Source organism: Toxotes jaculatrix, chromosome 15 (genome assembly GCF_017976425.1).
Source record: "Toxotes jaculatrix isolate fToxJac2 chromosome 15, fToxJac2.pri, whole genome shotgun sequence".
Lineage (NCBI taxonomy): Eukaryota > Metazoa > Chordata > Actinopteri > Toxotidae > Toxotes > Toxotes jaculatrix.
Window position 1 is genome coordinate 10,679,620 of NC_054408.1, and position 12,976 is coordinate 10,692,595.

General features: G+C 38.9%; 1 protein-coding gene across 1 annotated transcript; it reads left to right on the forward strand.

The window, feature by feature from the left end:
• Positions 1-1,944: 1,944 nt before the first annotated feature.
• cog3 (component of oligomeric golgi complex 3) lies at positions 1,945-12,757 on the forward strand. The gene is made up of 23 exons (XM_041058019.1): positions 1,945-2,145; positions 2,435-2,581; positions 2,683-2,744; positions 3,395-3,560; positions 4,108-4,182; positions 4,628-4,720; positions 5,031-5,156; positions 5,281-5,361; positions 5,480-5,523; positions 5,640-5,766; positions 6,470-6,561; positions 6,865-7,004; positions 7,881-8,041; positions 8,881-8,989; positions 9,087-9,205; positions 9,343-9,432; positions 10,040-10,160; positions 10,450-10,538; positions 10,691-10,825; positions 11,317-11,392; positions 11,545-11,672; positions 12,316-12,414; positions 12,582-12,757. Exons 1-23 carry the CDS (start codon positions 1,978-1,980, stop codon positions 12,609-12,611), a joined length of 2,478 nt encoding a protein of 825 aa, XP_040913953.1. The 5' UTR covers positions 1,945-1,977; the 3' UTR covers positions 12,612-12,757.
• Positions 12,758-12,976: the final 219 nt, after the last annotated feature.

A 12,976-nucleotide genomic window follows, 5' to 3' on the forward strand; every position in this document is an offset into this window, starting at 1 on the left:
GTTTGTGTAATTGTAGTGAATTCCTACACAAAATTTAGTCTATGAGTGTAAAGAATGAAAAATCTGTAAAATATAATTATATAATATATAATTTAAGCTTTAAAATCAGGACATTCTGTTATATTGAGGTAATACAAAATGTTGTGTGTGACAATGAAGAGAATCTGTACATCACACTACATATAAGTAATTCAGATAAAAATGCCAAAAAACCACAGAAGCATAATGCCATACATAATTACATTTCTGTATAATTTTATCACATACAGAGCATGCTGTCCAAAAGAGTGAAATATAAATGTTTTTGTTGATTATAATGGGTCATTAGTTGTGAGGTGTTTGAAATAATTTAATATTTAACGCTACATTGAAACAACAACAACAATGAAAAAAAGAAAAAAGAGAAACTGGCAAAACATATTTGTCCAGTGTTTGTTTTCCATGATGACATGATGGGATAAAAAAAAAAAAGGCACTGTGGCAAAGAACACATCCAAACAAAGGCATTCTTTTTTGTTCTTCACTGCTCTATCTTCCACATGAATAAACAAAGACAGACTTAGGAGAGTTGGCAGAGGATAAAGTTAAGGCTCTCTATGTTGGGGGAAAAGAAAAATTGTCTTTGCGTGTTTGACTGCAATGCTTACAGTAAGTCTGATCAAATGCTTTATACCAAGTGAGTATTTGGAGAGAAGAAACCTATTTGCTGACCTAATGAAAAAGAACTGAAAAAACTCAGTTTGAAGTATTAAAAATGCACCCCAGGGCTCCACCTGCTGGATTTGTCTTTTTTGTGACAGATTAATTTGCTGCTAGAAGCCACAGCCTGTCCCACCCAGAAATCCCATCTATTTCGTTGGTCTATTTGTCTTGTGGCGTTAGCATTATAATAATATTGTTGTGAGCTTCACATCTCATACAAATCCGAGGTGAATTTACAGAAGGTCAAGGTGAATTCAGAACAGCTGTACTTAGTAACACAGTTTTGAGGTCCTTGTATTTGAGTATTTCTATTTTATGCTCTTTACTTCAACTCCACAACAGCTCAGAGGGCAAAATTACACTTTTTACTTCATTTATCTGACAGCTGTAGTAATGTTTCAGATGAATATTTTACATCAAAACAACATACAACAACATATAATAAACTTAAAAATAAAATGCCATGTCAAAGACTGAATCAGTGGCTCCTAACATTTTTGTCTGGTGACCATACTGTAGCCCGAAGCTGCTCACAGCTCAATCAAAGAGACGTTTCCGCTCTAAACTTCTCTGTTTTCATTTAAATAACTGTTCATGGTAAAACTCACCAATATTTTGCATAAAACAAAGGTCAGAGAAAAGAGACTGTGTACCAGAACCTTGCCTTTTTCTTCTTCTCTCTTTCATTAATCATCTCACAATCCTAATGTTTTATCTTTTGATCTTGTGGAGGAGCCTGACGGCTGGAAACCACAGAACTAAACTGCATAACAGTATATTAAGTAGTTAAAACCAGCCCAACCCAGAGCAGTCGCAATAGGAAAATGCTACTTATGCACTGTTGCACCAGTATTAACTATCCAGCAATCTCACACATAACAACATGTCAATCACGGGACTATATTTCTACGTAATTAATATTTTTTTATATACTTTAAGTACATTTTAATGATAATGCTTAGGTACTTTAACTTAAGTGGGATTTTATTTTACTTGTAATGTGTTTTTACATTAATGTTTTGGTACTTTTTTCATTAAGGAAAGGATACTTGAATACTTCTTCTACCACTGTGTACAATATTTCTCATGTCAGCGTTAGAAAAATACATCCTGTAGTAAACTAAACTCTTTTGGAGGTGTGGCGAAGACAGTCTACGGGTGAAACAGGGTGAAAACTGTATCTGGATCAGCCCCCCTCACAAAGCCCCGCCCACACTCCCAGGGACAGGAAGTATCCGCGCGTTGCTGCTGACGTTGCTGCTGTCCAAAGCGACGATGGCGTCCACAGATCAGTCCCTCCTGGACCTAACGGATAAAGACACCCGGGAGAAACTGTCGTTATGGGATCGCCGCACCGATGCCATGGCCCCCCTCACGGAGAAACAAATGGACTCTGTCCTGGAGATCCGAGCCGCAGCTGAAACGCTCTCTATTCCCTCAGAGGTGAGCTGTGACTCCTTAGCTTGCTAGCTAGCTAACAGGGTTGCTAATTGACTTTCCTGACGTAAGTGAGGTGAACTAAACCCCGAAACTACGTCTGTAAGAACTTAATTCACCTGTCTGGTATGTTAACAGGATATTGACGTTAACATATCACGGAAAAATAACTCCTAGGCTCACCAGTGGGCTTGCAACTTTCACTTGCGCCCCGCCGCGTCGAGCTAACCAGCTAGCTTCAGATGCTGGCTTGTTGAGTCTGCACAGAAGCAAGGAGCACTGTTTTATTTTGCAGCTTCCCATTGAGGACTTGTGCAGCCTATCTTCCCGGTCCTTGCAGTCCCCGTTTACAGCGACTGTACCCGCTTCAACAGAGGACGTCCTGCTAAAGGGTTTCCAGACGCTCGATATGGAGAATGACAGGATAGAAACTGCACAGCAGGTGACTTGCCTTTGTCAGCAGTAAACAGTGCTGAAGCTAGTCAGATTTACTGTACCATAATAAGATACACGATTTTAATGTAATGCTGATTTATGTTGCAGTTTTTCGCCTGGTTTGCCAAGTTACAGGCTAACATGGACCAGGATGAGAGCGCAAAATACAGGTGCCCAAATTTTTAAATACTTCATCTTAGATGGTGGTGTCATGCTCTTTGTAACAGGGAAACATATCTTGAAAGGATAAATAAGAAACAAGATACTCAGACAAAATAAAGCAGTGTTATTTGCAGTGTATAGCAACATTTCATGACATTTAAACTCCCACTCGCCCATAGATAGTAAAAACCCACATCAGCTTCACACATCATACATAAACTAGCCTGGTTTCAGACCTTTCTGAATCGCTGCCCATGTCTCATGTTTGGTCTGTGATTATCTGGCTGGATAGGCATGAACTAAAGACACAAACATGCACAGATAAAGACATATAATAACTAATCATAAAAGTTTGAAGTTTGTGTTTGGATATCAACACAGTTGTGACAGATTTTTAGCCCATCTTGCAGTATGTTCCACAGAGTAGAAGCAAAAGTAGAAGGCAGAAATCTGTTGCTTCCCTGCTCTGTAAGGGCTAAATGTTTGTTATTTAACACGTCCCTTAATGATGATGTCACAGCAGGTGTTTTGCCATTGACAGGTGATTGAATACATCTGCAGTGACATCCCTGTTATGAGACTGCTTTGCAAGGCAGTAGGTAGCTTCTCTGCATGATTTTGTCAGAGCAAACAAATAATATGTCTGTTTTCCTTTCAGGAAAACCAGAGATGATCTGAACTGCTACCAGGAACAATGTGACGCTATTCTGAAAGATGTCAGTGCAGCCCTGCAGCACTTGGACTCACTTCAGAAACAGTACCTGTTTGTGTCCAATAAGACTGGTACCCTCCATGAGGCCTGTGAACAACTTCTAAAAGAACAGGTAAGATGGGCGCTGTCCTTTCTGTCTTTAAATCCAGCTTTATTGATTCCATAAGCTTATTGCTGAGACTTGATCAGTGGAAAATATTTAAGTTGTAATGTCATTTAATGTATTTTTTTATAGCCCACGAAAGACCAAGTATTTTGTGTTTGTAAACATGAACATACCTCTCAAACCCAGAAACTGTAGGATTAGCTGGTCTCTAGAGCTGTTCTGAGTTGGGAAATTTTGTAAAAACAAACCCAAAGTCACTGGACATGACTGGAAGTAGTATACACTATCTAGTTCAGAACATCATAACATAAATAAAATCTTGTCTGAAAATAAAATTGCTACCACACATTCTGCAGCCTGCTGTTTGTTTTTTCTGTGGCGTACTTATTGACACTGCAGTTTTCATTCTTTTTTTTTCTTGAATTTTTCTCACTTTTGCATGTAGCTTCTCATCCACACAAATGTATGTTGATTGGATCATCCGCGGAAGTTGAACTGAACTGAAATTATGCCCTGCTGTGTCAACTGTGGTTTGTTTCCTCTCTCTTTGCAGTCAGAGCTTGTTGACCTGGCAGAGAGCATACAACAGAAACTGTCATATTTTAATGAGTTAGAAAACATCAACACGGTAAGCTGGATTTCTTTTTCTCTACATCTGGAATCATTTGTCAACTAAATGTATAAACTGCGAACAGTATCTCAGTTAATTGCTTAATTATATATAAGCCCAGTTGTCATTATGAATCAGTAGCTATTCCCCAGATTTAAAACATTGTTTTAAAAAAATTTTGATGTCAGCTACATTTCTAATGTAATTCTGTGTTTTTATAAAAATGTACTTATGTAATAGGAAATTCAAGTTTATCTCACCACACCGACAAATCTTTGAAAGATAGAAACAAAATCAGTAACATCACCAGGCCTAAAATTACAAACAGCACATCTCTGGCAGTGGTGACTTCGCTAAACGTAAAAAAAAATAAATGTTTTGATCATAAAGACTAAGTGGTGGAAGGTTACAATTGTTTTTGTGCATAATGACTTCAAACCTAACTTTTTCTTTGTCTTTGCAGAAACTGAACTCACCAACCTTGTCTGTAAATAGTGAAGGCTTTATACCAATGCTGTCGAAATTGGATGACTGCATTGAATACGTTTCCTCGCATGTAAGCTTGCACTCTTGGCAGAATTTCAGTTCTGACTTTGCAGATCTCATTTTATTACCAGTGTTAGAATAATTATACACCAGATCATGTTTTTAAGCAGTGAAAGTGTTTGCCTTCTGTGTAATGATTTTATATTTCTACCCACTGTGCTACCAAGAGTTTCATGTTTTTTTTTCAATCTTTTTTTTTTTTATGTGAAATTGTGACCAAGATCTTGACAGTTGGCTCGTTCTAACTGCAGAAATGTGCTATCCTGTTTTGTGACCACAATGAAAGCTGTCTAACGCTTGTTCTTTTCTATTGATTGCAGCCAAATTTCAAGGACTACCCCGTTTATTTGGCCAAGTTTAAACAATGTCTTTCTAAAGCTATGCACTTCATGAAGATCCACATTGTAAACACTATGCAGAATCTTACAAGCCAGTTGACGAAAAGGGTAAGAAAAAGTCATGTCCTATCATGCCACAGTCAGCAGCTCAACAGGCGTAGATGCAGTAAGTGCCTGGTTCATTGTTGTTACTTGATTTTTATTATTATTTTTTTTTTTTGCACCCCCCCAGGATCCAATGAGCTTGACCAACGCAGATAATGCCTTTACGCTTTACTACGTTAAATTTAGAGCAGCTGCACCTAAAGTTAGAGTGAGTATATATTTTTTTATCACCCGCTGAATTTATGCAGCACATCATTTTGCATAGAACATTTTCTGTAATAAAATTACATTTTCACTGACATGTTTTTTTTTTTTTTCCCTTTCAGTCACTGATTGAACAGATAGAGCAGCGAGCAGAGAAGATTCCAGAGTGAGTTTTGGCATTTCTCCAGAATTAAGCAGCAGAATTAGTGTTTCCGTTAGATTTTTTTTTCTACAGTTCTTGTGCTAAAATGAACTCGTCCCTCGTTATATTGATGTGAGCAGATACCATCAGCTCCTAGATGAAATCCACCAGTGCTACCTCGACCAGAGGGAGCAGCTCCTCAGTCCCAGCATCACATCCACCATTACTGACCTGACCAACCAAAACAGCAAAGACCACTGTGCTCTGGTAAGGCATGACTAGTTCAAAGCAGGAGCTGCCCTTTAGATATTGTAAAATGACATTTGAGCTTGCATAGAGTGCCCAGTATGGACCCTCTGGGAAATTTACTGGAGTGTTTGGTACAGACACAAAGCTGTGCACATGATAAATGAGCATAACCCGAGACTGTGTACAGCAGGCATCCAGAGCTTGCCGCTGTTTTGATCACAAGTGAATTGCTGTGTAGACACTTGTGTAGTGTAGTTAGTACACCCTCACCCATATGTCGTCTATAAAGCTGTGATTTATTGTGCTGTGTTCGTCCTGTGTTATATAATTTAACGGACCTAATTAATGGTAAAATGTTTTTATTCTAATGTAATATTAAAGACAAACCGGATAAGATTTTCGCACCTGGACAGACTATGTATTTTAGCACTGGTGTGGCATTTAAAACACTTCACTAATTGGCTTGATGGGGATGCTATAATTAAAGGTCAGGATTTCATGCAATGATACGTCATTACAGCCACACTACCTGTCCGGCATTTTTCTTTTAATGAAACTTGAAAGGTTATGCATCTTGTTAATGATTGCTGCAGTAGGTGTGCGTGCCATTTATGTGGCAGGATGTGTTTGCTTGTTTGAAGTGGAGCCAAAGCAAAGTATTTGTAGGTCCTGCTGCTGATCATGATGATGATGATGATAATGATAATGTGTATTTGTACAGGTTCGCAGCGGCTGTGCCTTTATGGTTCATGTTTGCCAGGATGAACACCAGCTGTACAATGAGTTCTTCTCTAAACCAACACCTAAACTAGAGTGAGTAACGCCTGCCTCACTGGTAACATGATGACTGAGCACACACAGGAAGCCATTGTCTTCTATGTATTTGTTTAAGGCGTAACTCTTTAAAACATATGATGTTCATTTCAATCATGTTCATTGTAGTGTTTGAAATAACAATTTACACACGCCTAAAGAGCCAAGATGTGTCTTTGCATTTTTTTTGTCACTACTTCATTCTTTATTCCTGAAGTTGAAGGAAACTCTGAACAGAAAGTGTATTTTTAGCCTTCTTATTATCTGCACAAAGCAATGAAATGGTTTTTAATCTCTCAACAGCGAGCTGCTAGAGAAGTTGTGTTTGTCCCTGTACGATGTCCTCCGACCTCTAATCATCCACATCATTCACCTGGAAACCCTGTCTGAGCTCTGCAGCATTCTCAAGAACGAGATGCTGGAAGATCATGTTCATAACAATGGTAGGTTACAGCTTTTCTTCTCCTGAAAGCTTCTCATATGTCCCATGGGGTGTTTAGAATTGAGTCACCAGCATGCAGCTGTGCTGGAGTTGTTGGGGCTTGCTACAGTAGCACGTATTACATTTGGACAACCTGTCAGTTTTTGGCACTGTTATTGTGCTATGAAATTGTCTTTCAAATAGAATGATTTGATCTCTTTGCCTGAAATTGACATTGTGTTTTAACTCTAAAGAAAGAATACATATTTTTTCCAAAATAAATGAAAAAATAAAAGATACTCAAATAAATATCCCTTGAATCCTCAGTGCTTAATTTTGCCAAGTGAGAAATACTGAATTTAATGAAACTGTAGCAATGAGTTTTCAGCATAAATTACCATTAAAAATTCTTCCTTTTTTTTTCCTGTGAAAAGACAGAAAACATGACTTTAAAAAAAACCTGAGACAATGTGGAGCAGTTTGCTCATAAATTGGGTCCAAGTTTTAAAAGAAAAAGCAGATTGTCACGGTCCTTGAGTTTATCCAAATTTACAAATGGCGTGCAATTATTGACGTTTGCAGACCACCTCTGTGGGTTGGTATCTGAGAAGACAAACTCCAGTGAAAGTTTACACAAAAGAAGCAAGGGAATGCAATAGTTGTTCTTTGAAACGTGAGAACTAGAATTGTTTTCATGGTGCGGCACCTTGTCTTTTAAGCACTCATTCAGTTCTGGTTCACCCGTTAGGATTTCCCATCATAAACCCACCATATCTAACTTCCCTGTACGTCACAAAAACACAACTTTATACTTTGGACCCTTCAGGACATGTACTTGTTGAATCTATTCACAACAAAGTGTTGAACTGTAAATTGACCTCTGCATGCCTTAATGCAGCTGCGCAGTTGGGGGCCTTTGATGCAGTGGTGAAGCAGATGCTGGAGGATGTCCAGGAGAGGCTGGTCTACAGGACTCACATTTACATTCAGACTGATATCACAGGCTACAATCCAGCCCCGGGGGATCTGGCCTATCCTGAGAAATTAGAGATGATGGAGGTAGGTCTTGTGTGCTCAAAGGGATATCGGCTTCCCTTCTTGATATCTTCAGAAACAAAAATAAGCCCAACAGTTGTCGTCACTTCAGCTTCTACTCAAATAACTTCACACAGCATGGATGTAATTCAGTATTTATTAAATCTTATATTAATGCTCCGGTTTTTATTAATTTATTTTTTGATCGATTGTTTAGTTTATGTCGAGAAATAGTTGTTTTGTTAAGGGTTTTTTTCTGAATTCTTATAATGCCTGACAAAAAATGATATAAAACAGAAACAACAGCAGATCCTCACATTGTAGAAGCCGGAAACAGTGAGTGCTCGGCTCTTCTGCCGGATAAATGACTTAATTGTCAAAAATTAGTTGATTAATTGTTTTTGTCTCTTTGAGTGTTTCAGCATTAAATGTAATTGCATGAACTTGCTATCGTATCTAAAATTGTTAGTTTCTGTGGCTTATTTATGTTGCAAAGGAAAAGCAAACATGAAACGCTTTGATGTAGTGGTGTAGTCTTGCATTTTTGTCTGCAGATCCTTGAAAATTCTTGTTATAATTTAAATCAAACTGCACTCGATGTTATTAAATATGCCTTTGATTGTTGTATCAGTATCAAATCTACCATAGAGTACAGGCATATGCTCTGATTTCTTCATCTGTTTGTCTCCCTTTCTGTCTGTCCGCAAATTCATTTTGAAAGTTGAATTTCATTTTCTCTTAATTTATTATTGTTAATTTACCTATAGGATTCCTATTAAAACAAAAATGGAAAAATATGACTTTCCAGCATCGAATACTTTCTGTCTACTAACTCTTGCCTTTTGCTTTCTTGTCATCAATAGAGAATTGCTCAGAGTTTGAAAGAAGAGCAGATGAAGCAAATGTCACAAGAGTCGATGTTTTCTGACGTACAGCTCGAGGATCCTGATGGCAGAAGAAACAGTAATGCTGGTCTGTGTTTCCAGATTGTGACACTTGCTTTTTTTGCAACTCTTGGTGTTATTGTCATTTCCCTGATGGCTCTTCTTCCTTTGTACAATGAACACAGGGAATGTAGAAGCATCACGCCTGCAGACATCCATCTCTCCTGCTGATCTGCACGGCATGTGGTACCCCACTGTCAGACGAACGCTGGTTTGTCTGTCCAAGCTCTATAGATGTATAGACGTGAGTCTTCAATTTTTATTGCCTACTAATTTTGAGTCTTCTATTCTAAAACATGGCAGGATGTGTAGTATATATAGTTTTCCCCCTTTGGCATTTCTTATTCATGTGTTTCTTTCTGTGATTTGGTCTATTTCCAGAGAGCAGTCTTCCAGGGTTTATCTCAAGAGGCCTTATCTGCCTGCATCCAGTCCCTCCTTAAAGCTTCTGATATCATCCTTAAAAACAAGGTTGGCACAAGTGGTTAAGACTAGAGTACAGTTTTGTATTTTTACTGAACTTTTCAGACGCTCCTTACTTTTGACATAGCAAATAAGATCAGTTCCTTCTTAGATAAAATGTGCTCTGTTTTATTTAAATTCCTTAAGGCTACAGGATCCTTAACTAAAGCGTCTGGGATGTCATTTCAAGTTTATTTTAATAGGTGCTTTATTATGCACTACAGAGTGTTCAGCAGACCATCCTTTATTTATGGGCTTCTCTCACCTTCAGATTTGCTGTCAATATCTGTGCTAACTGTCGCGTTTCAACCTAACACTTCAAATTAGAGCCGCAGCATCAATCTCAGAGGATATGTTCCCACCCCATGTTGATGATGTCTTTTTCCAATGTTTTAGTCGCTAGCTGAGCAATAAATGGTTTCAGCTGCCTTTTTTGTCCCAGTAATATGTCCCTTTCCATCTCTGGTTAATCAGCGGTTATTAATTAGACATATTCTCTTATCGTCTGCGAGCCTGTGCTTTTTATGTTCTCTGTAACTTGGATAGTCAGCAGAAGCCCCTTTTTGTTTTGGCAGCCTGCGGTGTGGATTTAACAGTGTGCTATCACTTTCTGTAGACACAAATAGATGGGCAACTTTTCCTGATCAAGCACCTGCTGATAATGCGTGAACAGATTGCCCCATTTCACACCGATTTTGCCATCAAGGAAATCTCGCTGGACCTGAAGAAAACGCGAGGTAAGATAATTAAAGGTGGTGGGAACATTGGTGTTGAGCTCCATAAAGCCAGTCATTACATTCTCATGCTCATTAAGCAACTTGTGCCTATCACATGCACCAGTGGCAACAATTAATGTGGAAATTACAGTGTAATCCAACACCATAATATACATTAACCAATGGCTCACAGGGCAGATTTGCTCCTCCTATTACCCTCGTCTCAGTCAAGGTCATATTAAATTTGTAGCACTAGAGGGCACTCTAATTCTACATCAGCCCAGATTTAATCTCTCTGCTTTGTGTTAAGATGCTGCCTTCAAAATCCTGAACCCTAAGGCTGTTCCCAAATTCTTCCGACTTAACAGTCACAACGCCATACTTGAATTCCTGTTGGAGGTAGAGTTTTATTTTCTTTTTCTTTTTTTCTTTTTTTTTTTTTTTTACTTTTTTTATTAAACATACCATACACTTCATATACTTTGATTGCACCCTGCCTAAGGGAATCGCCACTTGATAGTGCTAAACTCCTTTTCTCTGTGGCCCCCTAGGGAACACCAGAGATAAAGGAGCACTACATCGACTCTAAGAAGGATGTGGACCGACACCTGAAGTTCAGCTGTGAGCAGTTCATCCAGCAGCAGACTCAGATCTTTGTGGGGAACCTTGAGGAGTTTCTCACCAAGGTAACTGTTAGAGCGAAGGCAGACTTAGCCTCAGGCAGTGAAGGCTCATTCTGACCTTCATTTTTTTCAGCTTTTACCTTTTCAAACCTTAAACCTTAAAAACCCATTTGCTTATTTACCGATCAATGAAGGTCTCAAAGTTTTACTGACAACTGAAGATAAAATGGCTGTTTTTCATCAAGGATGTGTAATTCTGTTGCTAGATCTTTGTGTATGTATATATGCATGTGCTTTTATAGTTTGCAGTTTTGTGTTCTGAGTTCTTTTTGTGTAATCATTCTGCCGAAGGAATTTGTCACTTCTCTGTATTTCTACCCACTGCACTCAGTTTTTTGTTACTGTTCATGTCAATACAGCTCGTTGTGTAATTCAAGAGTGAATTGAATTGGCTCGAGTGGCAGCACAAGGCTTCTTTGCATTGATTACATTAACTAGCACAAATTAAGTCTTTTCAGATTGTAATGTTTTGTTTGGACTGTGTCTGCTCTCAGGTTGCAGCTCTTAAAACTATGGCTATCCAAGGTGGTCCCACATACAGTCTGTCTCAGCAACCTTGGGCTCAGCCAGGTAAGATTTGTCTCAGGACACGCCATGAGCATCACCCTGTAATTCATCAAAACTTGTATAGCGCATTCTAGAGGGCAATGGTTTTTTTTGTTTTGTTTTGTTTTTTTCTAACTCACTGCTGTGTTTTTTGTTTTTTTGTTTTCTTTTTTCAGCAAAGATCAACGATATAGTGATGGCTACCTACCGTGTGATGAAGAGCAAGCTGCCAAGCACTTTACAGAGCATGTCCTTGTACTTAGCCAATAGAGACACAGAGTTCATCCTTTTCAAGCCTGTCCGGGTGGGTGGCAGAAACACTAGGGTGTAGCATATATCGCATGAATCAGTTTCTTTTCAAGTCATTGTTAAAGCATGTGTTTGCACTCAAAGGCCCAATCAGTAATTTTTTAAATACTATGAATTAGGGGTTATTCAAGTGCATCACTGAAGAGCTTAACTCATAGATAGTAAAGCGTTTTTATGTCTCTCTCCTCACAGATACTGAAATTCTAGCTCTATTGTACTGAGATGTTTGCCTGTGTTACCATGTAAACAAACCTCTTGCAGAATCAGATATCATTCATGACATACATTTATCCATTAGTGAGTGTTAGTCACTGTAGTAAAAGGCCTGCCAATCACTTTTGGAGAAATATAGATAACAATTTTGTGTTTGAATTCCACTCTTCGGGTAAACCTTGTGTTTAAATTTGGCTCGGAGATTGTGCCTTTAGCTACAAATTTGTCAATGTGATTGAACTCTAATAGAGAAATCTTTGTCCTGCCTGTGTATTGTTCATCAAGGTGCCAGGTAAAGCTGAATGGGAGAGAAACAAAATTCTGCTGTTGACATGGAAACAAGATAGTGAGGGGACGAAGGCCAGCTGGAAATGTAGTATTAATTTCCCTCCAGCACTCAGTAATAGGATGGCTTTTTCCCACAGAATAACATCCAGCAGGTTTTCCAAAGACTGCTCGCCTTGCTTCAGGAGGAATACAGTGGAGAAGACCTTCAAATCATCGCATGTCCGTCTATGGAGCAGGTACAGTACTGTGGGATTAGCACAGCCCAAAAGGCACCTGATATAGTTTTAATAATGCTGCTGCAACATCCAGAAATGCTGAGACCAACTTCACTGGGGAAATGTTAGACAATGTTTGCCAGCTAAGTCACGGTGAGCACTCATGGGTTTTTACTGCTCTCTTTCAGATTAACCTACTGCTGTCTGTGAATAAATAATGCCCAGATTCGGTGGTGCGATGCTGGCAAACACACACTGGATAGCGGTGTGACCATCCAACTCCAGCCATGACCCGGAGTCATGACCAGAGGACTGCACCTGAGCAGCAAGCTGGACTGGCAACGCTGAACTGACAGCACAAAAAGAAAAAAAATCCTGCACTAGGCCAAAGATTCTCAAATGGAGGCTCAAGCAGCTACAAGTGTGAAGTGGTTCAGGTATTCATCTTGAACTCTATAACACACTGGGAAGTGGAGGGTATTATTTTGGGCGCTGGGCTGATTATTTTGTCTGACTAAAATGAATGGTGGTGTTGTGGTTAGGGGTGTTTTCACGTAGGAGAAATCCATTTCGACAAGGGTGG

What these genes read in the sequence shown, in the direction of transcription:
- cog3 (XM_041058019.1), top strand. Translation starts at nt 1,978, where the DNA reads ATGGCGTCCACAGATCAGTCCCTCCTGGACCTAACGGATAAAGACACC. An exon ending in AACAACTTCTAAAAGAACAG is followed by an intron (nt 3,561 to 4,107) that starts GTAAGATGGGCG and finishes CTCTCTTTGCAG; the next exon opens with TCAGAGCTTGTTGACCTGGC. An exon ending in CATGTCCGTCTATGGAGCAG is followed by an intron (nt 12,415 to 12,581) that starts GTACAGTACTGT and finishes GCTCTCTTTCAG; the next exon opens with ATTAACCTACTGCTGTCTGT.